This window comes from Amia ocellicauda, chromosome 4 (genome assembly GCF_036373705.1).
Source record: "Amia ocellicauda isolate fAmiCal2 chromosome 4, fAmiCal2.hap1, whole genome shotgun sequence".
NCBI classification, from domain to species: Eukaryota; Metazoa; Chordata; class Actinopteri; order Amiiformes; family Amiidae; genus Amia; species Amia ocellicauda.
The window spans coordinates 16,786,026-16,812,768 of NC_089853.1; the positions used below are offsets into that span (position 1 = coordinate 16,786,026).

The 26,743-nt window shown below is 39.7% G+C and overlaps 1 protein-coding gene across 2 annotated transcripts in view; it reads left to right on the forward strand.

Moving 5' to 3' along the window:
* Nucleotides 1–1,574: 1,574 nt before the first annotated feature.
* cpt1ab (carnitine palmitoyltransferase 1Ab (liver)) overlaps nt 1,575–26,743 on the forward strand; it is a 32,727-nt gene continuing 7,558 nt past the window's right edge. Inside the window, exons 1-10 of one of the 2 annotated variants that reach the window (XM_066701127.1) lie at nt 1,575–1,732; nt 8,135–8,293; nt 9,778–9,920; nt 10,265–10,436; nt 12,571–12,672; nt 13,172–13,309; nt 13,911–13,988; nt 17,412–17,519; nt 19,687–19,774; nt 25,444–25,639. In XM_066701127.1, coding sequence (XP_066557224.1) covers nt 8,153–8,293; nt 9,778–9,920; nt 10,265–10,436; nt 12,571–12,672; nt 13,172–13,309; nt 13,911–13,988; nt 17,412–17,519; nt 19,687–19,774; nt 25,444–25,639 — 1,166 coding nt within the window. In that variant the 5' untranslated portion in view covers nt 1,575–1,732; nt 8,135–8,152. Of the gene's footprint in view, nt 1,733–8,134; nt 8,294–9,777; nt 9,921–10,264; nt 10,437–12,570; nt 12,673–13,171; nt 13,310–13,910; nt 13,989–17,411; nt 17,520–19,686; nt 19,775–20,475; nt 20,561–25,443; nt 25,640–26,743 lie in introns of both variants that reach the window. The other variant, XM_066701128.1, reaches the window with a different exon arrangement.

Consider the following 26,743-nt stretch of genomic DNA (forward strand, 5'->3'; position numbering starts at 1 on the left):
TCAATATGTAAATTCAAAAATAAATGTTAACACCGAGGTGTTATCTATTTACGAAGAGCGATTATAAAGAACATATGCAGCTTATGTTTAACAGAAGATAGCCACACGAGGGAGCTATGTGTGCAGTCCTTATAATTGAGTCAAGGAATTCACTGCATTCTTCAACCATCCCAATAATAGTTCTCAAGATAGGAATCGGGGTCTTATGAATGTTGAAGTGAGTACACAATATTTTATCTCAAATGTTAATAGACAATGCTGAGTGGTGGTTAGTATTCCAGAACAAAGATTAATAGCCTATTAAATATATTTATGTCTTATTCATCTTCTACTCGAATACTAACCATTATTAACCACTCTCTATTGTTTATGTATTAAACCTAATGGTTGAAATGTTATTAAAGCCATAAAGCCTACCAAATGCTAGAACTCTGCTGAAACATGAAATGTGACATAAACTGCATGCAATGCCACCAACTGGCCACTGGTAAGGTTGTGCAAATCCAGCATTTGTGTTTAGTTTTACCTAACAGAGTACTTATTAAATAATTTGACAGACGATCTTCATAGAGAGATGACGTGGGCACCCCTGGGCAGATCCCAAAATCGCTGACTGAAGCTCAAATCCTGTGGTCAATGACTGACTGAGTGACCTTGGACAGTCGTCCACCTCTCCCTACATGGGATATCCAGCTGAATTAAAGTTGCAAGTTAATAAAAAAACAAACATAAAATAAAGACATATTACACACCTTTTTGTGCTGCACATGATATTTTGATGACTTTATTGTATATGTCTTAACTCAGATAAAATTAACATTAGTATTGTTTTAAGAGCAGACCCCAGGACTTTTATCAATACATAATAATAAATCCTACTTATTCCTCTAAAGTTATACATGTTACACTATTAATACTGCTTCATAAGACCACTTAGTGCGGTAGACTTTCATGGTGTGGTAGTATTCGGCATATACCTGAGGTTTGGTTTTGAGGTGTCCCCTGAAACCATGAGCTATTATCACAAGGTCTGTTTTCACTTCATACAGCACTATCATACAAATTCTTGTTAAAAAGGCAAACTAAAGTGGATCAGCAACCAACAACAAGAAAAACATGCTCTTTCAATCCTAATTGAACCTTCACGGCAACCTTTGTAACTATACCCTGATTGGACACATGATGAGTTTGTGGTTTAAAACCTGAAATAGCGGGAGGCCAAGTAACAGTAACCCACAGCACAGAAGACAATACTATCTGTCCATGCACATCTAAAGCACTTATATATCTTCCTGTCATTCCACATTCTCTATGGAGGTCTATCCATGCTAAAATAAAATAAAATACCCAGAGAAAAGAATACTTAAATAAATACATAGATGGATACATGCCCCTGTATTCAAAAAAAGCATGTATTGATTGGTTTATACTTTTCTCTGGGGTTTTATATTTAATGTGGGCATGGCTAGGCCTCCATAATTCTCTAAGTGCTTCCCTCCCCACCCCCTCTTCCCCACGCAAGAAAAAGAGGTGAGTGAGTTCATTTTGCATGCATTATAGCAGCGGTGACGTAGGGAAGAGGTCGCTATTTCACAGTCCCGCACTCCCATTGATCGCGCTAGACGCACTGGCTCGTATGCACAGCCCGGGCAGGCGCGGCACTTTCCATCACTGGCAGAAAAGCAGGACTCAGAGCGGATCTGTCCCCCAGCACCGAGCAGGAAGAAGGCAGGTAAGAGACGAGGACGTTTTTTGGTTTGTTACTTCGCAGGGGTCTGGTAACGATAACGGAATAAATATGGCTGCAGACACGGACTCTACTACGCCGGTACAGGGAATGAACTGGTTATGCGCACATCAGCCGCAAACTCTCTCTGCTCCGTGCATGCACGTTTCGGAGACACATCCTCCGTCCCCGTCGTGTCCCCGACACTTTCCTGGAAAGCGATGCACGCGTTTTGCTGAAGTGAAAGTGGCTGGAAAGTTGCAGGGACGATCGCCACCGCGTCGACGTTTTGCTGCCTTGAACTTGAGATCTGACTAAGCGAGATGTACAGGATGGATGGATGTCTTTTTTTTTTTTTTTGTATCTGCAGACATATGCACTGAATGCAGCGGGGACGAGCACACATTACAGGATCATCAGTCTTGATTGGATTGTATTGGGGATGCTAGCAGGCCACTGTAATGTAGTTTTACCCAAGAGGGGGTGGGTCGTGTGCGTCTGGGTTGTGGATAAGTGTGACTGTCCCCGGAGAGGTCACCTCCTTAGACATTTCTCCGTTATTTCTTTCCTATTCAGCAGACGTCAGGTGTATAGAGACGGCACAGCCTGCGTCGTTTTTCGATGTGGCGTGTGTGCGTTTCTGCCCACTTCCATGTTCTAGCTTTCCCGGTCTTCAGGGTGGCTAGAGGAAGGTCATGTGTGGGTAGACACTTTCTGGGTTTTCCACAACTGCTGATTTGATCAACTCCATCGGGGGTGTAAAACATCTTCAATATTAGCCAGTTTGTGTTTTTGACGGGGACATTGTTTTGCATCATGTGCAGAGAAACGTCCAGTCGCCAGTGGATCCCCCTGCTGTGGCACTTCTCTATACATTGATACAGGCAGTGTAATTCATATGGAAAAGAGCACACATTTCTTGACGTTGCATGGAAGTGTATTTCCTATTGAAATGAAACCACGTGTTTGTACTGTAGCACTACTAACATGAATTGGGAATATTTCAGGAACATTTTCATATGCCACTATACCCCTGGCTGGTTCATTCACTGTGTGTGTGTGTGTGTGTGTGTGTGTGTGTGTTTAACAGTACTTCATTAAATCATATTTTAAAGTATTGTGCCTCAAACTCAGCAGCTGAAAACCCTTGGATGTATGTGTGTTGAGTAAATCAACAACAATGGGGAACAATTAAAGGCAGCTTTTTTGGTTTAATGATTACTTTGTAACCACATTGAAATGCAGGAGGCTTCTTGGCTGCGCAGTAGCAATGTCTGCTGCAGCGCTGTAACCTTTCCCCTAGTTTCCAGTTCCCCCAGCAGTCATGTGATCGCAGGGTGGGGGGGGATGGGAGAGGGTGGGGAGGTAGTGAGAGGGTAGTGTGGCGTGGAAACCCGCTCAGCTCCGGGAATGTGTCCTTCAGGTGACACACAGCGACATGTTTGCACCAGAGGGGTTTATGATGCACAAAAGCATATGGGTTTAGTTCACCATTAGGGCTGGTTTAGACGAGGATTCGTGTAAACAAGGGCCCAGTTTCCTGCTTTGATTCTGGCACCACAGTGTTGTCCTGCTTCCAGATCTTCTGCATTCTTCTTCTGTGAGAGTGTTATCGTTACAGTTTAATCTTATTGAAGTGGTCAGTCCTCTCCTTTGAATTTTTGACCCCCCGCAAACATGAGTTTGTGGTTATATCTGAATCCATGGCCACAGCCCTTGCAGTTTTCCGTCCTTTAGCTGGACACAGTGAAGAAAAATGCCAAGTATGTTTTGCCACTAAAAATAGTCTTATACAACATACAAAAACATGCAAAAACCCAAAAAAGAAAAAAACCAACCCACAAATCACTGCTAACTTAGAATCTGTTTTATGCATTTGCATCTGTGTTTGGGCGTATGTTAAAATAGGTTCAGGCTGTGACTAAAGTTGGTAACCCTTCTTTATATAATCCCGATTTTAAGGAAGTGGCTTGAATTGAAACTTAAGGCCACACAGCATAGTCCAAAGTACAAACCCTTTCCCTAACCTTATTGAACTCAGTGTACAGGTCACCACTGTTTAATCTTAAATGTTTTAAAGCATTAGGTCAACATGTTTACTTTTAGTAGATAAGGGAAAGACTATTTATTTGGCTGGTGCACTAGTTTATATGGCTTATTGTGCCAGAATTCATCACAACATTATATTAACTCTGCCAAATCGTTCACTATTGCTAAACCGGTTTCGAATTGGCAAGCATAAAATGAATTGTTTCCTTTCAGTTGGCTGTAAAATTCTTTGAAGGTTAATAACACATGAGAGACAGGTCATACTGTCATGATTTCTAAATGTAAAATTACAATTGTGGACAGACTGGCAACGATTGTTTGGCATTTTAACTGTATCTGTATCCAGTCATTTGTACAGTGTTTAGAACAATGAAGGCTCAGCTTTAATTGCAGTGAGTAAGTCAAGTTAAGTGAGCTTGGGCTACTTTGATGGACATTTCCGTACATCCCCACCCTCTTTTCATGCACACATAAACAAACCGGGAATGAAGTATATCTCCTTCTGCTCACTTCTGTTTAAATTATATGAACATTAACTTGTTTGAGTGCATACCATATTCTGCTTTTATTGTCAGCCCCCCCACACCCCCCCACCCCCCCAACCTGCTTTACATTGCTGACTTGATGAAAGTAAGCCCAGAATAAGTAAGATCAAACGGTACTGGTTCCCAGAAAGTAGGCCAGCCTCCACCTTCCGTTGTTTTATTTTATTTTAATCTGCTTGACAAAGATGACCAACTTCCAAACTGCGGTAGGCGCTATCTGCTGAGATAAGAGATTTAGTCCATTTGATGTCTGGGACCTGCAGCTAAACTGAAATGTACTCATCATAGTAAGACACTGAAGCCAAGAGGTTGTGACAACACACAAACACTCTTGCTATACTCTCCATCTATCCAGTTTAACAGGAGCTTAACCTCAGTAGGGCCTATGTAAAAGAAGAGTCTATTGTATGGAATAAGCCATTTATCTAAACCACTTTACTCCACCTATGCTGTTACCTAGATGAACTTGACATGGAAGCTGCAAGTTACACCCATAGAGTCATAGAGAAATATTTAAATCGTAATGAGATGTCCAGAAAGAGAATCTCGGCCAAATAGGCCTAGGGCACTGACCTGCTTCTATTGATTTGAATCTGATAATAAAGTTCTCTGATCATTGTTTCAGGTAATGATTCATAAAATGTTCATACTGCATACCAGGATGTAGCAAGGGCATTGAGTATAGGAATATTGATTTTTCAGTTTTTTCTTTTTTCTTTTTTGTTTAAAGGTTTGCATAGTTGGAAGTGATGTTGTAACTCCTGTTCTTTTTGGCTTACAGATTGTGAACCCAGGTAAAATGAGTGATTTTCCCGTTCATTGCTGTACAATAACAGGAATGTCAATCCAACGTTGTTGAAATTGCCAGGGAACTGTGTCTTTCAGAGCAGAAGGTCAGGTGATTGCCACAGTTACAGTAATGTGGATTGGATTGTTGTGTTTTTTCATTGGGGCAACTCTGAGATCAGGAGGTAGGCTGCTTCCTGGTTGCGTTGTTATTTAATTTTGTCCTGGGGGATCACTTAGTCATGTTAACTAATGCAGTGATCCTTATCATGGTTGTTCCACGTGCTTCAGGTGTCAGAACTCAGTCAACTGGAAAACCAGAAATGCGTCCAAATCATATGCTCTTAAGGGTCAGCAAAATAAGCAGGGTTAGATTTGCTCACCTGACCACAGTGATCTTCTCTTGTTGTCTGGCAACCCCTCCTCTTCAGTTAGTGTTTATAGAGTTGTTGGAGACACAGACTTTTGGCCTTTTTCTGTGTGTTCTTAAAACATTTGTCATGCCAGTGTAGTACAAATGAGTCGAGGTAGGACTTTACTGTGCTATGCAGATCTTACCTCCAATTACAGCAAGGCTAGCTACCTATGAGAGCACACAGCTCATCATAAACCTAGCAGTATTCCTATATCTCCTCATAAGGTAAACGCAGTTCACTCGTGAGATTAAATATTATAGCTTTTTTTAATTTAAGCACTTGTAGGTAGTGCTAAGGGGATCCTTAAAGGTGGCCTTTTACTATGGATGAGGTCAGAAACACTTTGAATACAACCAAGGCAATAAATATCTTTTCTGTATGGAATACCTAGAAATGGGTATTCTGCATTGCTGCAGCAGATTGACAGGACTGGGAAACATTAGGAGGGGCTGGGGTTTCTCATCAAACTGGTATGCGAGCTGAACTCTGCTAAATCGAATCATGAGGAATAATAAGATTTGTGTCTTGATCGTTACATTCAAGGCCGGTGTTACCATTTGGGATAAACCCTAAACAATGATGTTAATTGGGGTGTTTTGAAAGCCGGATAAGGAACATCCAGTTCTAAGCTTAACGTAAATAATGGCAGTGCTTCAGAATTAGGGTCTATTTGTAATTCATTCATATTGTTGAGGGGTAATCTAATACAGATGTAAAACAATGTCTGTATTGGTGTTTGCCTCTTATGCCTTCAACATGATCTGCTTAATGCATTATTACCAATTAACAGAGCCTTTTTGTATGACAGGATGTTAAAGCATCTATAAAAGGCAATCCCTTTGAGCAAGGTTCAGGACTCAGTCAGTATGTTGGTTAAAGATGCTGTTGAATTATTGAACACTCCAGTGCATAGTATACTACTGTCATCTTTCTCACAGTAGATCATTTGTATCAACATTTTATTGACAAGAAACTTTATCTAACTCGAATTCCCACCACTGTTTGAACAGATTGCATTTAATGTGAATCAGAACAATTTGTGCTACGAATGGTGTCGAACAGTTGTCACCCGGTGTAATAATCCCCTTTTTAATTTCTTGAGTTTTAGCACAAGGCTGTTCCTGTCACTCAAAGTTTTGTTTTATACAACTTTTGCTTGTATAAACAGTCCAGCACCTGTTTTCAGCTATTCAGTACAAGACCTTTGTACACCTGTGTTGCGTTGGCAAGATTGAGGTCTTTGGCCTGGCAGTAGCTACTACTTACGTTAACCATTCCACCACAATGATGACATGTCTGTAAGGGAACAAATTGTAACAATTATCACAACTCAGACACTTAGAAGATCATTCAAGAGTATTGAAGAAAAGTCTCTAACCATAACTGATACACTGATATTAATGGGACAAGCCTCCCTCTGCTAGTAATCGACTGTACCAAAAATTGTATGTAGGGGTGCCATGATCACCAGTCACTTTTTAGACACTGAATCCTGTCATTAATGGAGTTTTACAGTTATGGCTCCAACTACCGGCATGATAACGCACACTGTCACAGAGCTGGAAGCGGTGGTTGCTGAACAGTGCTGTAAACATTTCATTGCAAGCTCGGACTTCCAGAAGGGTGAATAAGAAACAGACTGCGGTGAGCAGCTTCTTTACCTGTACTAGAATCTCTGCAGTGCAGGAGCAATGGCACAGTGTTCCTGCCATCTATCGAAGGGATTTCCATAGACATTAAGGCTAAGCATGGGCCGACCCTTGGTTAAAAAAAAAAAAAAAAAAAGTAATGATTGTGAACATTTGTCTGGTATCAGTATAGTTAAGTGGTATTAACATAGGTGGACTGGCCATCGGGGAAATCTGGCAAATGCCAGAAGGGCCGGATCATTTTTTAGTTTGGTGGGCCGGTCGTCCCGTGTGGATTTCCGCACTCTGTGAGCACCCTCCCCAACCACACCCCTGCCCCTGACGAGACCAGGGCCGTTTTTTTTCTTAATTTTTACATCTGTGTGCATTATGTTGTTTTCTGTTGAACAAATATTATATAAGGCAGAAGAAGACCTACTGTTAAATAGGGTAGCATACTTGTGGTGTACTGCAGAACATATTCACTGCAGTTGAATCAATATGTAGCTGGCAGCCATATTGTGTGGGGACCCAATAAATAATGTAAGTGGGTTTTTTTTTAAATACAACCTCCCTGTCTACATTTAGATTTTTGTGGGATTAAATCTTTGTGTTTAGATTCTTTTACAGATTACATGGAAATAATTTGACTGGCAATTCAAACTAATTAAGTGTGTGGTTTTCATGTGGTGGAGGCTCAAAGTTTGCCCTTGACCCTGCACTTTTCAATTGGATATTTAATAACTTTAAATGAACTTCTATTCATATTATGTATCAATATTGATTTTAATAGTTTAATGTCAGTTATTTGAGTTGCATGGAGACTGTAAGATGCTGTAGAACCATCATGTAGGCAAATATTGTACTAATTTAGTTTGATTTTTCAGTGTAAGTATGTAGCTGTTCACATAGCTAAGTGCTTACCATTGATGTGAAATGTTGGAAACTGCAGCTGACGCAGAGCGTGTCTCCTGTTGTGTCCAGTGCACCTGAAAAGCAGCCATGGCAGAAGCTCATCAGGCGGTGGCATTCCAGTTCACCGTCACTCCAGATGGCATCGACCTCCGGCTCAGCCATGAAGCCCTGAGGCAAATTTACCTGTCTGGCCTGCATTCCTGGAAGAAGAGGTTCATCAGATTCAAGGTACTGTCCCCGTCTCACCCTACACATCTCATAACACAAGACCCCACTTTAAAGGCAAGAATGTAGTCTAGACCTTTTAAAAACTTTTAAGAGTTAGAGTCCAAAGCAGGAAAATATGTCCATTGAATTGATACATTTGTTCAGCTGCCTAATTTAGAGCTTGTGTGAAAATGGGCATTGATGACCCCTGATTTGAGGAGTGGATTTGAATACTGATGTAATAGACAATGGCTGGGGAAGATATCGATAAGTTTTGACTGTCAGATCATGATGTGTTTGAACTGAAAGACTCTGGGATTAATAATAAAGAGAGATTTGGTTACAGAAACGGTTATTTTGAAAGCATTTATGCTCCAAAAAAAGTTTTCAAATTTTTTTGTGATGATTGGGAAAGTCCCAAAGTGGCATGAACATTTAAAGCTTGATTTATGTAACCCAATCACTTGATTTATATTGTTTAAAGGTGCAGAAAGTGGGTAAATGGTAGATTTTTTAAAAACTTTTTGAAAGAAAAGAATAAAGGAGCCCAAATTAGTCTTTAAATTCAATGGCAACCAAATTACTAATTACATTTCACTTCTGCTTCCCATAAGCACATTTGTTGCTGGAGTGTATTTTGTAGTTTAAAAAAATAATTGTAAATGCTTATGGACTGATAGCATTACCTGCATTGAATTCCATCAAATTCCAGATCACAATGTTTGTTAACTGAAGAATGGGAAGGAAGCCGAGCTGAATGAGCTTTACTATGTCAATAATCACCAAGTGTGTTTATTTAAAAAGTGGAAGCTGTCATTTTCCAAATCATTACCTCTCATGAATTACCAATAATTCCCTGTGAGCAAACACTGCTTCAGTCTGGTTTCTAGCCTGAGCAAAGGTGGTGTTTGAAGCCACTGCTAAATCGGGAATAATGTAAGGCCTGTATGTTGCTTCCCCCCCCGAAGTTAATGTATATTTTTAGCAAATTTCCCAAAGAATATCTTGTTCTCTAGATATGGGCAAGTTAGCCTCTGTTAATGAAGCAATGATATGGGTCACACTCTTTTCGCTATCCAGTGGTTCTTCAGGTTTAGGTCAGGATGAGTTTAGCACACACAATTCCAGCAGGAATGTAGAGCTCATTTGATGTGGTAATTATGTTCAATGAAAACAGAGCTATTAAACAGTTTATTGTTTTACTTTTTTATTTTTACCTTTTTCTCCGGTTTTGTTTAGGGAAGTGTTCCATATCGGTGTCCCTAGCCCTAGTCCTGAGGAACCCACTAGCAATTCCAGGGTTTCATTCAACTAGCAGAGGATAATTTCATCTGCAGATCTTCAGTTGGGATATTTATAATGAGCACACGTTCTGGAACCTAAACGGATGGGTGGTAGTCATACTGTTTCTTACTCGTCTGCTTTGAAAGAGCATTAATATGGGCTGTGAGGAACCCTGCATCCACTGGTCCATTATCTCTAAACAATCCCTTGTCCCTGTGCAGAATGGGATCATGACTGGAGTGTACCCAGGCAGCCCCACTAGTTGGCTGGTAGTGGTGGTGGGTTTCATGTCCACATCCTCATACACACGCCGGGACCCTTCATTTGGTCTGATGGCAAGAATAGGGACTCGCATCCCTATAAGGTAATATTTCACTTTATTATACGCTGTAAAGTCATCACTTCAAATGAATACAGCTGTGTCTGAATGAATGTGTCTGACCATATCTGATTTATGTTGACCACAACCAGTAGGTGGATTTATTTTCTTGGTGTCCTGCCATTCAGTATTCAGATATTCCAAGTGAGATAGTGAATGAACATAATACACAAGTTTCCAGGAGCAAAGTGACTCACCCCCCTTTGAGCACTTAATTGGACATGTTGGCAGTAACTTTAAAGGCCAATGTCCTTCAGCAGTCTAAGGGTGGTTGCTGGCTATGGAATCCTGGAGGAGAGGTCAGTCTGTCCCTTCTGTACCCTTTGCAGTAAATACATGTGTGACCAGACCCAGAGGATAGTTGGTGGCATTCTGGTGGGCACAGGGTTGTGGGTAGCCCTGATCTACACCATGAGAAGTGCCCTGAAGACTCTGCTGTCCTGGCATGGCTGGATGTTCGGCCTTCACGGCAAAGTCTCCAAGACCACCCGATTCTGGATGGTGAGTCTACAGCCAGGAGTCTCAAGGTCCCCCAGGACTGCACATGGTTTTCCCTTCCAATTTAAAAGACCATATACAGTGAGGGAAAAAAGTATTTGATCCCCTGCTGATTTTGTACGTTTGCCCACTGACAAAGAAATGATCAGTCTATAATTTTAATGGTAGGTGTATTTTAACAGTGAGAGACAGAATAACAACAAAAAAATCCAGAAAAACACATTTCAAAAAAGTTATAAATTGATTTGCATGTTAATGAGGGAAATAAGTTATTTGACCCCTTCGACTTAGTACTTTGTTGGCAATCACAGAGGTCAGACGTTTCTTGTAGTTGGCCACCAGGTTTGCACACATCTCAGGAGGGATTTTGTCCCACTCCTCTTTGCAAATCCTCTCCAAGTCATTAAGGTTTCAAGGCTGATGTTTGGCAACTCGAACCTTCAGCTCCCTCCACAGATTTTCTATGGGATTAAGGTCTGGAGACTGGCTAGGCCACTCCAGGACCTTAATGTGCTTCTTCTTGAGCCACTCCTTTGTTGCCTTGGCTGTGTGTTTTGGGTCATTGTCATGCTAGAATAGCCATCCACGACCCATTTTCAATGCCTTGGCTGAGGGAAGGAGGTTCTCACCCAAGATTTGACGGTACATGGCCCCGTCCATCGTCCCTTTGATGCGGTGCAGTTGTCCTGTCCCCTTAGCAGAAAAACACCCCCAAAGCATAATGTTTCCACCTCCATGTTTGACGGTGGGGATGGTGTTCTTGGGGTCATTCCTCCTCCTCCAAACACGGCGAGTTGAGTTGATGCCAAAGAGCTCGATTTTTGGTCTCATCTGACCACAACACTTTCACCCAGTTCTCCTCTGAATCATTCAGATGTTGGCAAACTTCAGACGGGCCTGTACATGTGCTTTCTTGAGCAGGGGGTGCTGCAGGATTTCAGTCCTTCACGGCGTAGTGTGTTACCAATTGTTTTCTTGGTGACTTTGGTCCCAGCTGCCTTGAGATCATTAACAAGATCCTCCCGTGTAGTTCTGGGCTGATTCCTCACCGTTCTCATGATCATTGAAACTCCACGAGGTGAGATCTTGCATGGAGCCCCAGAGCGAGGGAGACTGACAGTTATTTTGTGTTTCTTCCATTTGCGAATAATCACACCAACTGTTGTCACCATCTCACCAAGCTGCTTGGCGATGGTCTTGTAGCCCATTCCAGCCTTGTGTAGGTCTACAATCTTGTCCCTGACTTCCTTGGACAGCTCTTTGGTCTTGACCATGGTGGAGAGTTTGGAATCTGATTGATTGATTGCTTCTGTGGACTCCCTTTAAGAGAGTGCTCCTAATCTCGGCTCGTTACTTGTATAAAAGACACCTGGGAGCCAGAAATCTTGATTGATAGGGGATCAAATACTTATTTCCCTCATTAACATGCAAATCAATTTAACTTTTTTGAAATGCGTTTTTCTGGATTTTTTTGTTGTTATTCTGTCTCTCACTGTTAAAATACACCTACCATTAAATTATAGACTGATCATTTCTTTGTCAGTGGGCAAACGTACAAAATCAGCAGGGGATCAAATACTTTTTTCCCCCAACTGTATAGCAGTTAGAAAGGACATGGGATTGTAAAATAATAATTATTAATATTGTACCTAATCATGTATTGCTGCAGATATACGAGTAAGGTGGTAGCCATTTTCCTTTTCATTACTGACATCCTGACGACGTGTTTTGTAGCCCTCAAGGGGTTTGCACTTGAGGCTGCTGTCTGTCAGATGGTATAGTCTGTCAGTCTTGCAGTTGGTATAGAAACGCCCTTCTTCAAACCATGACCTCAGGAGATCTGTAGTTGACACACACTGCAGTAATAGATGCTGACATCTTGAAATTGTTTGCACTGAACATAGAAGGTTAAAACTGATGTCCAGATGTTATATCTCAGTAGTTATTAATCAGAATACTAGCTCACAACTTCCACAATATTTTGCATGTGATTATTAAAAAGAAGTGTTTGGTTCAAGGTGTCATATCTTTCAAGAGAGACAGGTCAGATTTGTGATGGTTGTTCTAACTGAGAATTTAATTTTTTTCTGTGTTGTGTGTTTTTATTGAAGTTTGTGTTCTGTTCCCCCCTCCTCAGTTACTTGTGAAACTCTTCTCAGGGCGAAAGCCAATGCTGTACAGCTTCCAGACCTCATTGCCTCGCCTTCCTGTACCTTCCGTAAAGGACACGATGAGAAGAGTGAGTGAACGCCTCAAAGTATCTCCTTCAGTCTAATTTTAATGAAGATATTATTTATTTAAGATATTAAAGGTAGAGAATGCAAGGACTTGAGGATATGGGGTATTACAGGTTGTAATGACATAAGAACATCTTAAGACTGGGAGTTTGTCATCTATTTTCTTGACGGACTTTGGTTTTGCTTTTCGATTGACTTCATTCACCTTTTCTTTCCTAAAATTGCCTCCTATATTTACTGTGTTTTTTTTAATCTGAAGATGCAAAGCTCTGCCTTGAACTCCAATCGCTAATAGCCTGTATGGTTGTGTGATCATATGAGGCCGATTTCCTGATGTGGTTGTTAAGACACATTGCATATGGTGGTGTGTAGACTAGTTGGGAAACATTTCTCTGCACAGTGCTGTTCATATTGCAAAATATCAGTCTTGCAATGGTCCTTAAAATCAGAATGCAAAAATTACCTTGATGACAAATCAAAGGTTGTTGTATTTTTCCACAGTACCTGGAGTCGGCCCGTCCGATCATGAATGATGAAGAGTATGAAAGGATGGAGAAGCTGGCTCATGATTTTGAATTGAACCTGGGCCCCCGACTCCAGTGGTATTTAAAGTTGAAATGCTGGTGGGCCACTAACTATGTAAGTTATTATATATATCATCCATCATAAACCTACGCACATCCCTCTGGCTACTGTAGGGAAACTATCCCCTCTGTAATAAATGTAGATGGTCATTTTACTCACAGATTTGTGGGTAATGTTATAGATGGGATTACTGGATTCTATTCACTCATGAAGTTGGCCCTTTTCAGCTGCAAGTCAAATTAAATTCTCTGTCCTTTATTTATTTTTTATAAAATCATGCTTGTGGTGCAATGCAGTGACTCTACATCGATATTCTTTGTGTTACTGAATTTCCTTTCCTGTCTTTGTACAAGAAACTGTAGCTCTAATGCCTAGAGTTTATTTGGCAAAATAAGGGTTGAAATTGAGATTCAGTGGACATTATATTTTGTATGTATATTATACACCCTTTTGGATACTTTTAAAGTTAAATCTCTTACTGTGGTAAGTGGGACTTTGCCATCATTTAAATTGCAGCAACAGCTTTTGATGACTTACTGTTTGATGTGCGGTCTGTACTAAAAATCAACTCGTCTCTCCTTGTTGATGGGGTAGAATTCTATATTAGTGTTTAAATGTGTTTTCTTATTATTAATTTTGTTCTGTTGTGTTCCAGGTTAGTGACTGGTGGGAGGAATATATCTACCTCCGAGGCCGTGGACCAATCATGGTCAACAGCAACTACTATGCAATGGTGAGAAATTTGGATGCTACTCCGTAAATCTGTTTGAAACCACATGAACTCACTCCACATACTCATGGTTTTGCATAGGACTAGGGGACATGTTTTTGCATGTAGGACAAAAGCTAAATTAAAATGCTGTAGTTGTCTTGTCTTTTCTGAAGCAACAGCAGTCTGATCTTTACAGGTCACTTATCCCTTTGTAGAATGTTTTTAAAACCAAGCCTGATACACAGTCTGACGTAAATTAAGCTGGAACACTGATTCCTTGTAATATTGCATTCCAAATACAGAGTTTATTCTGATCCAGAGCTTTAAAATGAACAAATCAATTATAATTTCCATAAGAAGCAGAAAAAGAGCAGCAGTCCTCTCTTTCCTGGTGACGGGGATACGTTCTTCTGGTTACAAACTTTAACGGATTCATACCCAGAGGAATACATTTCTTTATACAGCACAGCCTTATCTTCATGTTAAGTCCTCCGATGGTAATAGACGTTTTTTAGATTCCTTTCTAGAGAAGTCAATGGCTTGTGTTTGTCTCTCTCAGTACAGTGAGTTTTTAATTGGTGTGCGGTTAAAAACAAAACAAAAAGTGAAAGCAATTCAACAGTAGTAAGAACTCAAGACCTTTTTTGTAAAAGGACACGGGGAAGCTGCAAGCATTTGCATCCTAGAGTTTCCTGCTTAGTATAAGGTGACGTGTAAAAACACTGATTACATATCTGTTGCCTTTGTATCCTGTTCTGTGGCATTTCGCCAAGGATAGGCCACCTATTTTATTGCAGGTGATTGAGTCCACAGGTTTGTCAACAGGGTTTTTCATTCATGACGATTTAGGGTTGGCAGACATTCAGGGTCCTTGTATATGCTGGCAGAAATGCTGATGAAATTTTAGCTTCATCAGTCAGTTGATGCTGTATACATTCTTACTTTTATTTTTAGCTTCTCAAGGCGGTGGGGTGGGTAGTGAACTCTATCATAGCAATTTTGGACACATGTTTGCGAATATACAGTATGTGTAAGTAGACTCTTAGTGGGAGTGTGGTTTTATTTCAGAAAGGCAGTGTTAGTTTATGGGTCCCTACATTCACACCTGTGACCAGTTAAATATAAGGTTCTTCAATATTGCTACAGCAAGAAAGTAATGAAATGTATTCACTTTCTTGCAATTCTATATCCATTTGTTAGTAATTTAGTGTGTGACTTGGAACACCAGGTGTGTTTCAAACAAGCTGAATTAAAAAACAGGAATCCAACAGGAACAGTCTTTTGTTGCACTGCTTATAGTATAACTATTGTATACAGAGAATCTATTATTATATTTGTTTAAACCTGCAATTTCTCTCAAGCTGGTGCAAACACTGCTGAGGAAAGATCTGGGCAAGCATTTGATATGAAGCAGTACAAATTCCATAGTAGTGTATTAAAATAGCAGGATTTGCTTTAATTTATTTATCTAAATGTATATTAGTCCCAAATGTATATTAGATTCCTTTGGTATTACTGGATATTTCCACATGGCTTTGGCAAGTACCACAATACAGTATGTTTAAAAAGACGCAGACACTAAAGATAATCATGAATGAAGTGTATTGTGAAACCAGACACATTTCATGGTTCAACATTAATAAATAAAAGTGAGGATATACCTCATGTGGCACTCCATGTCATTCACTGAGGGTCCCTGTGCCTTGTGTGCTTTGTTCTGTGCTCCCTGTCTAGTCACTGATCTACATTACAGAAGGAAAACCTACAGTCTAAACTTCTGTAATGTAGATCAGTGACAGTGTTGGTGACACAATCAACAGTTCTCTTATTAGTCACTCTTTATTTTTGTTGGCTCCTCTTCATAACAGCCTCTGTTTCATGTTGTGGGAGCAGCATCTCATGCTTGGTAAAGTATTTGCATAGAAGATCTGAGTGAAACAGGCTACCTGTGAACAAGATGAAATGTTGTCCTTGGCGAGAGGTCATTGCTGCTGGAGAGGCCTTTTCACAGGTCACCCTCGGGGAACCCTTAGTCTCTCCCTGCAGGGTAGCAGGCCAAAACCAACCATTGGTGACTTAAAAAACATAGGATACGTCAGATTGCAGCAAATGCAAATTAATTAAGCTATGTGTTTTGTAACAAGAGCAGTTTAATTTCTAACAATGGGGAAAAATTGGCATTCTTGTTTTTAAAACAGATATTTTTGTATTTATTTATTTTGTATTGGTTTACTTCTAATTGCATTAGTGTGTTGCACTGTGTTGTGGTGCAATTCGCAGCTCTTGTTTCTATTTGATCATTATTTGCTTAGGTGATGGGTTGCTAAAATGAGAAACTGCTTCTATGGAGGGCAGTGAAAACTGAAGGAGATGAGGTGACATGAGAAAGTTGGCAGGTGTTATACATGTCTTGATTGCATATTGGCCTGTGTCTGAAATTACACCCTTCCCTTCAAAAAGTTATTCCGTGAGGGTTGTCCCAATCCATAGTCAACAGCAGTTTATCATTCCCTAAAGTTCGGGAAAGGCTACAAGAGTTGCAAATGTAAGAAGGTTATTTGGCTCCTTTGATTGCTAGTTCATTGAGTGTAGCTTAGGACTTCATCAAGTGAGTTCTGTTTACCCCTACGTATGACTTATATCTTTAGATCCCGGAAACACGCTGATATCTTTGAACTCATTCCACTGTGTCTCTTTGCAAAGGGTTTTGGAGGGGACCCACTTTAGATAATGGAAAATTATCAATATTGTTTATTTCCACTGTAATGAAACACAGTAAAATTGAGCCTCTTACTCAAAGGTGAGTTCTTTGAGCTTGTCTCACAATTGACCATTTGTTCTGTTAGGTGTTCAGTTTCTGTTGTACCCTCATACAGCTTTGTTTTAGTCTGCATTGTTACACTCTGGTCAATTTATATTTCCTTTCCTTACACTATTCATTACCAAATGTCTTTCTTTGTCCAGAATGTAGTCCTTTTTTTTTTTTTTTTAACTGATCTTATCTCTGCTTTTGGAAACCAAGTCTAATCCTCCTTCACCATCTCCTTGTTTGCCCACCCCTTACTTTTTGGGTCTTTCTCTTTCTGTGATATTGCAGTTACTTTTTCCTTATCTCTTTCCAGCCACTATTGTCTAAAACTGTTGGTAATAATAAGTTTCCAAAATGACACTCGGCCCACGCTTAACATTCCCCACATTAGTTTCAGTTTTCCTGTAGTAGAAGAGCATCTGTGTATTAATCCTTGAACACAAACAGATGTATTTGAAATATAAGACTCCTACATAACGGGGTCAAATGTAATGAAGGAAGGGATAAGAAAAAGAAAAGGAGAGCAAGGGGGAAAATAATTCGAGCTCAGCTTGCACCACAGATGTACTCCACTATAACTTGTAGCAGTGGCTCACTTTAACCTTTATGTGCTTTCATTCTTGTCTCTGTATTAGGACTTTCTCTATGTTAACCCAACAAAGCTGCAAGCTTCCAGAGCTGGGAACACGCTTCACGCCATCATGCTGTACAGGAGAAAGCTGGACCGAGAGGAAATCAAACCAGTAAGTCCCGAATGACCCTGAATTTTGATTTGGCACTTCACATTCAGTTTTCATATAGGTTTAACAGAACCCATGGCCAATATTAACAGTCATTTACTGCAGTTCAGTTCCAACTGTAAGGTCACTGGCTCACCTGGGCTGACAGCAGACGCACTGTTCAATAGGTAATACAGGAGTTGGACAAAAATATACACTCTGTATACTTGCACCTCTACCCTGCTATAACACGGTCCTCAGGAGCCAAAAACTCTTACTGCGTTACATTTGAACTTGCTTTGGCCTGGAGCATATCCATTATTAACAGACAGCAAATCATTTTTGTTAAAGCTAACACTGTTTTCAGTAAATCTGTTCTACAATGGTTACATTCTATCTCCTTTTTTAATTACAATTACTTTATAAACTTATTTAAAAGATAGTGTATTACAACACAGGTACTGAACACTGCTAAATGCAGCCATGTGGGCTCTGTTTCATCATGCATCTATCGTTTGATATGCGTGTAAGGCTTAGGAAAACGTAACGTTCACATAAAATATCGGAAAACACTTTTAATTACACCCTTACAAATTGTTGTAAAAAAAATTGGTATTTTAGCAAATAGCTGGCTAAGTGGCAAAGTGGCCCATGCTCCTATGTGATCGGTAGATTAAGTAATATGAACTCTTAAGTATTAAATAGTTTGAAAACATTTTGTTTTTAGTTCTAGAAAAGGTAAAAATGCAGCTATAAAGGTAATCAGAAAGTTATACTTTTAAGACTTGCAGAAAAGTTTATTTTTATGCATTGAAGATCAGATTGACAGTTTAAAAATGCTGTAAACGCGCTCTGCTTTGTGTTTTGACTTTTAAAACCATTTGTTCTACCACATTGTATCAGAATTCACATTAGATCGGATAGCATTATATTGGGGTAGAGGTGTATTAGCGTGCTTCTCCAGTGAAGTTCTCAACTAATGGGGCATGTTTGGAGAGCTGAGTTTGCTGTCCTTACTTAATCTTTGAACAATTTCAGTGACATCGAGTCTTTCTTAAAGTCAGTGAAATGCTTATTGTAACAACTTCCAAATTTGGTCAGTTTTAGTTTTTGCAACTCATAACCAATTTGGGGCATGTCTATTTGTCCAACTTTTGTATTTGTGCTATGCATTGTGAATACATAATCCCCTACCAAATTTTAATTGCTTGTACTGTTTTTTGTTTTCAAGAAAAAATTTACTGACTTTTGATCTGGCAGTAAACCTTTTGATGTTTCTCAAGAAACTTATGCTAAAATACTTGTTACCAAACAAAGCTGCTTTCAGAATTTCACGTGGGACAACTTAGGAATTTTGCTAATACTTAAACTGTTGCCCTCAGTGGCTTGAATGTGTTTATAAGATGTATAATGTTGACTGTGTTTATAGGGTAAGATGGTCTTAATATTTTGAAGTTCTTTCCAACATTGTACTCTAACACTGGAGATTTTGATAAACTGCCTGACAAATCCACCTTGGCTTTTTAACATTATGCCCTGAATCAATTAAAGGGGTTCATATAATTCATAATACTATATAAAGAAAACGATGGAACAAACCACAGTTAGCTTAGTTAAATGTATATAACTGTGTGTTGTGCCATTCCAAAAGAAAAGGATATCCCACAGCTGCTATTATTTTGACATGATAATACTTTGAACATTTGTTCCACGTCTCTCTAAAGTCATGAGTAATATTGACCGATTTAAAGCTTGAAGGATTGTATTTCTCCAGAACCAGGGCTGGCAACCCATGCAGTAGACTGAGTGTAAACATGCTGAATAGCTGCAATAATACTGCATACAGTTCTGAAATCGGTAACGCTATACTGCTGTACCTGGACTATATTTCTTATAAAGAATTTAAGCCCATTGTAAAACAAATGCTGTGGAATGGAAACTTAACGCAGCAAAGCTCATTGGCCTGCAAGAGACCATCTTACCTGCCAAATGTCTTTAACTCAGCCCAACGGTCATGGTGCCAGTTAAAGGAAAGGATCACTGAACACCAGTCTGAAACCAGCAGAAGGGGCCCTTCTGAATTAACCCAAGTGTCTCTCTTGTTTTTGTTTTTTGTTTTTTACTCTGTTTACCTCTCCCCTGTCACCCCCACCACATGTAAAAATGCAACCGTTAAATTTTTATGGTACAGATTTTCGCACTGGGAAACACGGTCCCACTCTGTTCATCGCAGTGGGAGCGGATGTTTAATACGTCCCGCATCCCTGGCCAAGAGACAGGTAAGAGGTGAGGTGAGGTAGTGGCCGGCGAGCTGAGGAAACCAGACGGGGTGTCCTATGTCACCAGCAGATCCAGCCTATTCAGTAAAACCAGTGAGGGCCCTGTGTGCTCCTTTTAATATTGCTGTAGTTAGACCGTAAACAAACCCCTTTAGCGAGAATCTCTCATCCGGAACACTAATGCTGGTACTGAACTCCACATATTTTCCAAACAAGACAACACTCCAGACCTAAAACTGTATACAGCTCACCTACCATGTCAGAACACACTTGTTGTGCTTGGTTCATTTACAACATGAGCAGATTGTGTCCCAGTCTTACCCAGCCCCATCCTCCGCTGCCATCACGGCGATAAGAAAGCGCAGACTGCTGGTGATGTTCTGAAAATGGCACCTGTCTGGTTTCTGAACCTTCGCGAGAGACTCTTCTGTCCAAGAGCACTGCCAATCCCTCCCCATGTGCAGATTCCCCTTTTCCTTTGTATTTAATTTATTTTCCTTCCTTTCCCCTTGCTACCCCTCTGTGTCTGAACTCTAGGGGCTATCTCTTCATGCTCATGGAATCGCTTCGCATCTGGACATTTTTAGGTCCTCTTTCTTTTGTCCTATTGGGTATCTTTATTTTATTTTCTGTTGGTCTCATTTAGGTTTTTTTTTTTTTTAATGTTTGTTTTTTGTTTTTGACTTTCTTTTGCTTTTCAGCTTATGATTCAAAACACTATTCCAATGTGCTCATCCCAGTATGAGCGTATGTTCAACTCCAGTCGCATCCCAGGTGTAGAGACAGGTAGAGTTTTGGTCCAGCCTCTCCTCTCTTTGACTCTTTTGGCACCTTCTAACCAACTGCCTCCTGTTGTCAGTGCTGCATGCTGTTTTAGAGAGAGAGACACTAAGCCAAGCCGATTGCATTTCAGCAAGTATAATTGGAAAATGGTGGCTGTAAATTCTGTGTTTGGGCAGATTTAATGATGCACTTCATGACTTTGACCCCATTACCCTGAGGTTATCATTTTAAACAATATGTATTGGTGGTTATTTATTATTGTTTGTGTATTGGTGTACTTTTTTAGATTAATCTAGTTTATTGGTTTTGAACCCTGTGCTGCTGGTTTGAATCTCTGACTTACTGAATTGAATTAATGTGCTTAATTTGACTTTTTGTTGCTTACAAACAGATTTAGAATTAAAGTGCCTTACAACATTTAATATTTCCCCAACTGGTTAAAGTAAAGTCTGTGATTTAGCCAAATCAGGACTTCTGGTATGGGCTCTATTAAGTATTTGAAAGCTTCGCTGGAACAAACACCAGCAGGACCGTGGGGCCCCAGTATTGAGAACCACTGGTCTAGCTGGATATTTAGACTATATTGTACCTCCATAAGATTCAGGGGATATTTTTAAAATGTATATTGCTAGCAGTATGTAAATGGCAATATATGCTTCAGGTTATGTATTTTCTGTTTGGTTTATTTAATGACTTTATGACTCTCATAAACTTCAGTGTTAAAGTTGATTACACTAATGCCATGATTCTGGTTGCTAAAACCATTTTAGTTCATGAAGTTCATCAGTTATTGAAGTTCATTGATATAAGAGTAGGGTTATAAAAAAAAATGTTGATCGTGAGTCCCTGGTAGTGTATATATTTGATATTGTAGATGCATTGAAAAACCCATGTTCTCTAAGAAATATGATCTGGTCCAACTTACTTAAGGGGTTTGGATTATTATTGTATTGTATTGTATTTATTTATTTAATGCCCCAAAAGATATAGAGGTATTATTTCCCCCGAGAACTAATTTACTTTGTCTGATAGGGCAAATTGAAAGCAATCATACCTTTACCGAGATGCCCAGAGCCTGAATTAAATACACAAAAGTCATGGAGTGTACAGTAACTCTACTGCGTTGAGCCTCGCAGGGTGAGAAAGTTACAGTGGTTGGGCACCCAGGTCTAGACACCTCTGCGTACTTCAAATCTGTATCATAACCAATCTAGTTTCCTCCAAGACCCTAGCTGGTGATGGCAGCAGGGCTAAAACAAGGAAGCTGACCTGAATTTAGTCAGCATAGGCGGTTTCTTGTTGGAGGTTGTCAAGGCAACTGTAGGAGACAAAGTAATGGAGCAGTTCAGAGTCCAGAAAGGGAAAAGGCCTGGTTGCTCAGTCTTCTCAGTGGGTTGCTTTGAATAGTTAGTGGAAAATAAAAGCAGTTGTGGAAAATCAAGAGGGGGTGCTTGGCCAGCGGTTACTTTAAGCCCTTGTTAAAGAAAACAAATATGAATGCAATTTGATTTTATTAACAGCTTGTTGTTTTAACCAGGAAAAGAATCTTAGGTTAATTATAAATCCTTAGACCGGCATGCAAAAACAAAATGAAAAATCACCTGTCTCAGCCTGCAAATTCATGCTTGCAAAGCTTCTAACACTTGCAGGACGTAGCTCGATGTAAGCATTTGACAGATGCTGCTGCCATAATCACAACCCTGATCTGTGCCTTTTATTTTGTGCTCAGATGATCAGATTATTTGTGTGTGTGTTTGTTAGTATACTAGTATACTGTGATTTGTATTTCTTAGAAGCAAGGGAGTGGAATGTCTCGTGTAAAACCTTTCAAATTAGAAATCTAAATCTCCTTTATTAAAATAATCCTCGTAATAAAAATATATCTACAAGGGAATTAATTAAAAAATGGAATGTAGCACATCACATGATTATCCTGTAGGGCCGTGATATTGTGTGTAAGTACGTTACCCATTTTGCTCAGTGTGTAGGTTTGGAGGGTAGTGCAGAGTAGAATCTGAGTAGTGCAGTGTTGCACCACAGCCAGGCTTGGACCGCCAGACAAACCACAGACATAGAAGAGCTATATCGCAGCCCGATGTGACACATGAAATGCTGTGAGTTTTTTATGCTTTGGTTGTTACTTTTTAAAATGAACCCAGTGGTGGAACTAAGATCCAAACTCTATGGCAGTTTTTGGAGGGAGCTGAATCAATCATTTCGTCGCCTCCCTGTTTAGTCCTGCTGGATTCTCAACAGGAAGATCACGATTAAAACAGTCTTTTGAAAGCAATAGTGGGAAATTTGGACCTATGATCCTGTCACTCAAGGACTAGACCAATGTTTTTTTTAGACATCAAAATAATTAACTGACAAGGTTAAAATCTATTAACGTGCTATTAACATGCATTGGGTTTAACATGAGTGTTGAAAAAGGTGATGTGATACAGAAAAACAAATAAAGACATGGAGATATAACCATCCCATTGTAAAGCAGTCTGAACCATTGCATTTTGTTATTAATAACTGCAGGCCATTATATAGGCTAAAATCAGGTGCAGCATCTTTCATCCTTTTGCTGTTTTTGAAGTACTTCTGCATAGACAAATCAATGGATTTAAAACAGTTTAATACTTTTTTGTGTTTCCCCAATAACTCTTACAAAGGCCTGCAGTGCCTTAAATCTGAATGGGGTCATTTAAAAGGCAATTCCATCGTTCCTGATTGCTCTGTAGCAGAGATACAAATAACATAGTATTTGAATGGAACTGTGTACAACACAACTAGAGGATTGATTAATGCTCACATCCCTGCACCAGCGCTCGTATTGCCCGTGGTCCTTGCCGTTGGAGGATGGTCTTGTTTCTACCTCTGGGTCCTGTGTTTCCTTTCTGCTTTTGGTAGCATGTGGTGTAATGTGTTATGTTGGGTTTTATTAATCAAGAGAATCCTTCTACTTTGCTCTGGGGACCTCTCACAGAGTTGTGAAAACCCTATCTACACAGATGGTGTATTTCAATAAGATTGTGTGCTCAGATTCTGAGTATTTTCCACCCATGTTGGGTGGGAGAGTGAGAAGCCTCTTTTCAAGCAAAGTGGAGAGAAGCTCTGGAGGAATAGAGTGCACATTGTGTTGATGAGGTGTTGAGACTGCGTTGATAAAATGTTAGTGATAGTGACATATATATTGGGCCAATATTTCACAGCAAGAACTAGCGTTTCCCACTATTCACAGAATGTCGTTTCCATCGCTTCAGCCACTGGTCACTATGGGCAACTTTCTCCTAGCATCCAACTTCAGATCTATATACAAAAAACCCCACTGATTTAAAAACAAATATTTTTTTCTTTGTTCGAAGAGGCTATCCTCAATCTAACTGACTGAAGGAAGCCAAACCTGTTTGTTGTGAATGTATCTACTCACATGGTGCCAGATATTCATCATATGTAACTTCAGTGAAACGTTGCCTGGGTGCGAAGAGGTAATTTCTGGATCAAAGCTCAGAGGAAAAGTGTCATAACATAGCTCCCCCATCTTATTTTCCTTCACCAGGCCAAAAGCACTTGTTTCATGTCAGAGCAGCATTAATGTAACATTATTTATTTTTCTGAAGAAATTTATATAAAAGTGTGTGTGTGTATATATAAAATGAATGAATTATCATTTTGGTAAGTGCTGCTCATGAAACAACCTTGTTTTGGCCTCTTTAAATCATTCTATCGACATCCTTTCTTTTGTCATTCTGTTTAAACACAATCCCTTTTAGTTTGATATTTGGATTTTTTTTCTGACTTTTTCCTTTTTGCCCTAAGGAATTTACATTTACATTAGTATGAATAGTCAGTAATTACAAAAATACAAGACTTAGATAAATAAAGCTCTGAAAATAGATTTAAATTAATTAAATGTCTGTTTTCCCCAAAGCAAAACATTCGGACAGGTGTCAGATATACTGGCTGAAGATTTCACAGTATTTCATCCCAATGATTCCATGTCAAAAAAAAGTTTTTTGCAAGCTGCCCCTTCTAATACTAAAATTTGTTTATTTTTCACAAAAGCAATGAATGGGTGCTACTTTTCACCATTAGAAATTATAGCCTTGGTTTATATGTTTTTGCTAAACAGTGGCCGAGTTAAAAATGGCATGTAGCACTATACTTGGGTGCAGTTGTGAAAGTAACACTGGTCTTTTTTCTTATCCTAGTTCTTATTCTGACCCCTTTTTTTGTTTTTGTTTGGTTTATTTCTTTTTTTAAGATGTCTTCCTTCGTGCACTGTTTTTAATACAGGGAGTTATCTGTTACGTTCCTTGGCAAACGTGCAAGTGCTTTGGATTTTCCATACAGCAGTGTTAACTAGTCAAGGGACATGGCCAATGAGACCGTCATAGCACTTATGTATTTTTTTAATCCTTCACCTGGAAGGCAGCAAAGGGAAGAACCAGAGGTGCAACACCACGAACCCCCTCCCAGTGTACTACAGGATCTCCCCATTATGGAAGACCTCTTCAAAACAGATTGCGCTAAACTAAAAACCAAAGCAAGTTCTCCAGATAGGGATGAAACACTGTGAAATCTCCTAAGTTTTTATTTGACTCCTGAAACCAAGCTATTGCTGCTGCTTCTGCTGCTGCTTCTGCTGAATGAATTCAATATTTTGAAATGTATATTTATTAAAATGAAGCAAAGCTTGCATATTGGCTTCACAAATATTAAGTCAAAAATTTAAGTCCACCCCCCCCCCCACCCAAACCCACACACACACACACACACACACAATCTAAATCCTTTCTCATTTGTGCAAGTACGACTGCTGTTATGCTGTACAGCACAAGCGGGAGGTTTGTCTGTATGAGATAACGGCATCTGTTCCCTGTGTGCACATGCAGACACCATTCAACACATGAGGGACAGCAAGCACATTGTGGTCTACCACAAGGGGCGCTACTTCAAGGTGTTGATGTACCATGATGGGCGCCTGCTGCGGCCCAAGGAGATCGAGCAGCAGATGGAGAGGATCCTGACCAGCAAATCGGAGCCGCTGCCCGGGGAGGAGAAACTGGCAGCACTCACAGCGGGAGACAGGTGGGTCTCTTCAGAGGAGGGGTGCCTTTTTTTCGGTTCATCTTGTATCCTAGCATAGGTTCTACAAATGCAACGCCTCAACCCACCTCTGGGGCTGCGTCTCAAATTGCACACTTGCTCCCTGAGTAAGCTAGGGTGCGGAGCAATGCTAAAAGTGTTAAACGGGACACATTTCATCATCAGCGCATTTACCTTTGACCGAGAAACAAGCTACGCAAGAATGGAAACTGCTGTAGTATTTGCACTGTTCCTCTTCCAAAGAACTTGCTATGTCCCTGTATTTCATAAAAAATAAATCTAAAAATGTGGAAAAGTTTTTCGCTATACTTTCTAGTCATACATTTAAATCATATACAATTAAATCTATAATCATGATCTATGTATACATTATAATTTCCTTAATAAATGACTACAACTGCATAGCAATCTATATTTACATTACATTTACATGCACCCGCCGTTGCACTTTAGCAAGGGCTGCTACAGATGAGTTTTTTTTTAAACTTTAAATTGGGTTTGCATTTGATTTCCAGGACATTGATTTAATAGATTTCATGTTTTTTTTTTTTTTTTTTTGTATGTGTTGGTGGTGTGTTTTATTATAATTTTTTTTTGAGCATGCACAACATTCAATGCCATATGGTTAGTTTGCTTTCCACTTGGTAGACATCTGGAAGAACAGTATAGTAGTAGGTGTAATTTCTTCACATTGTGTCCCTTAATTTATTCATGATTTATTCCACCTGTCTGAGTGTCTTAAGACCATGTCGTCTTTCTAGTCATCAGCCTTCATAGTCATGCCCTGTGACTCATTTGTTTCCTGGTATCCTCATAGCTATTAACTCTATGCAAATCACTATGGTTTTGATATATGACCATAGTGACATATATAAATAGTGCTTTATCTTCAAGCTTATAAAATCAAGGTGTATAATTTTATTGGTCTTCATAAGCATGTTACCTTTGCCTTGTAGTACTTTAATCAGTGTCACTCCAAGAATTCCACAAAAGTGGCTGTAATGGGAACAACACCTTTTAGATAAGGATATTGTATGCTTCTTGGATGTACCTAAGGAATTCCCCAAAAGAGTCTAATTTGAATTG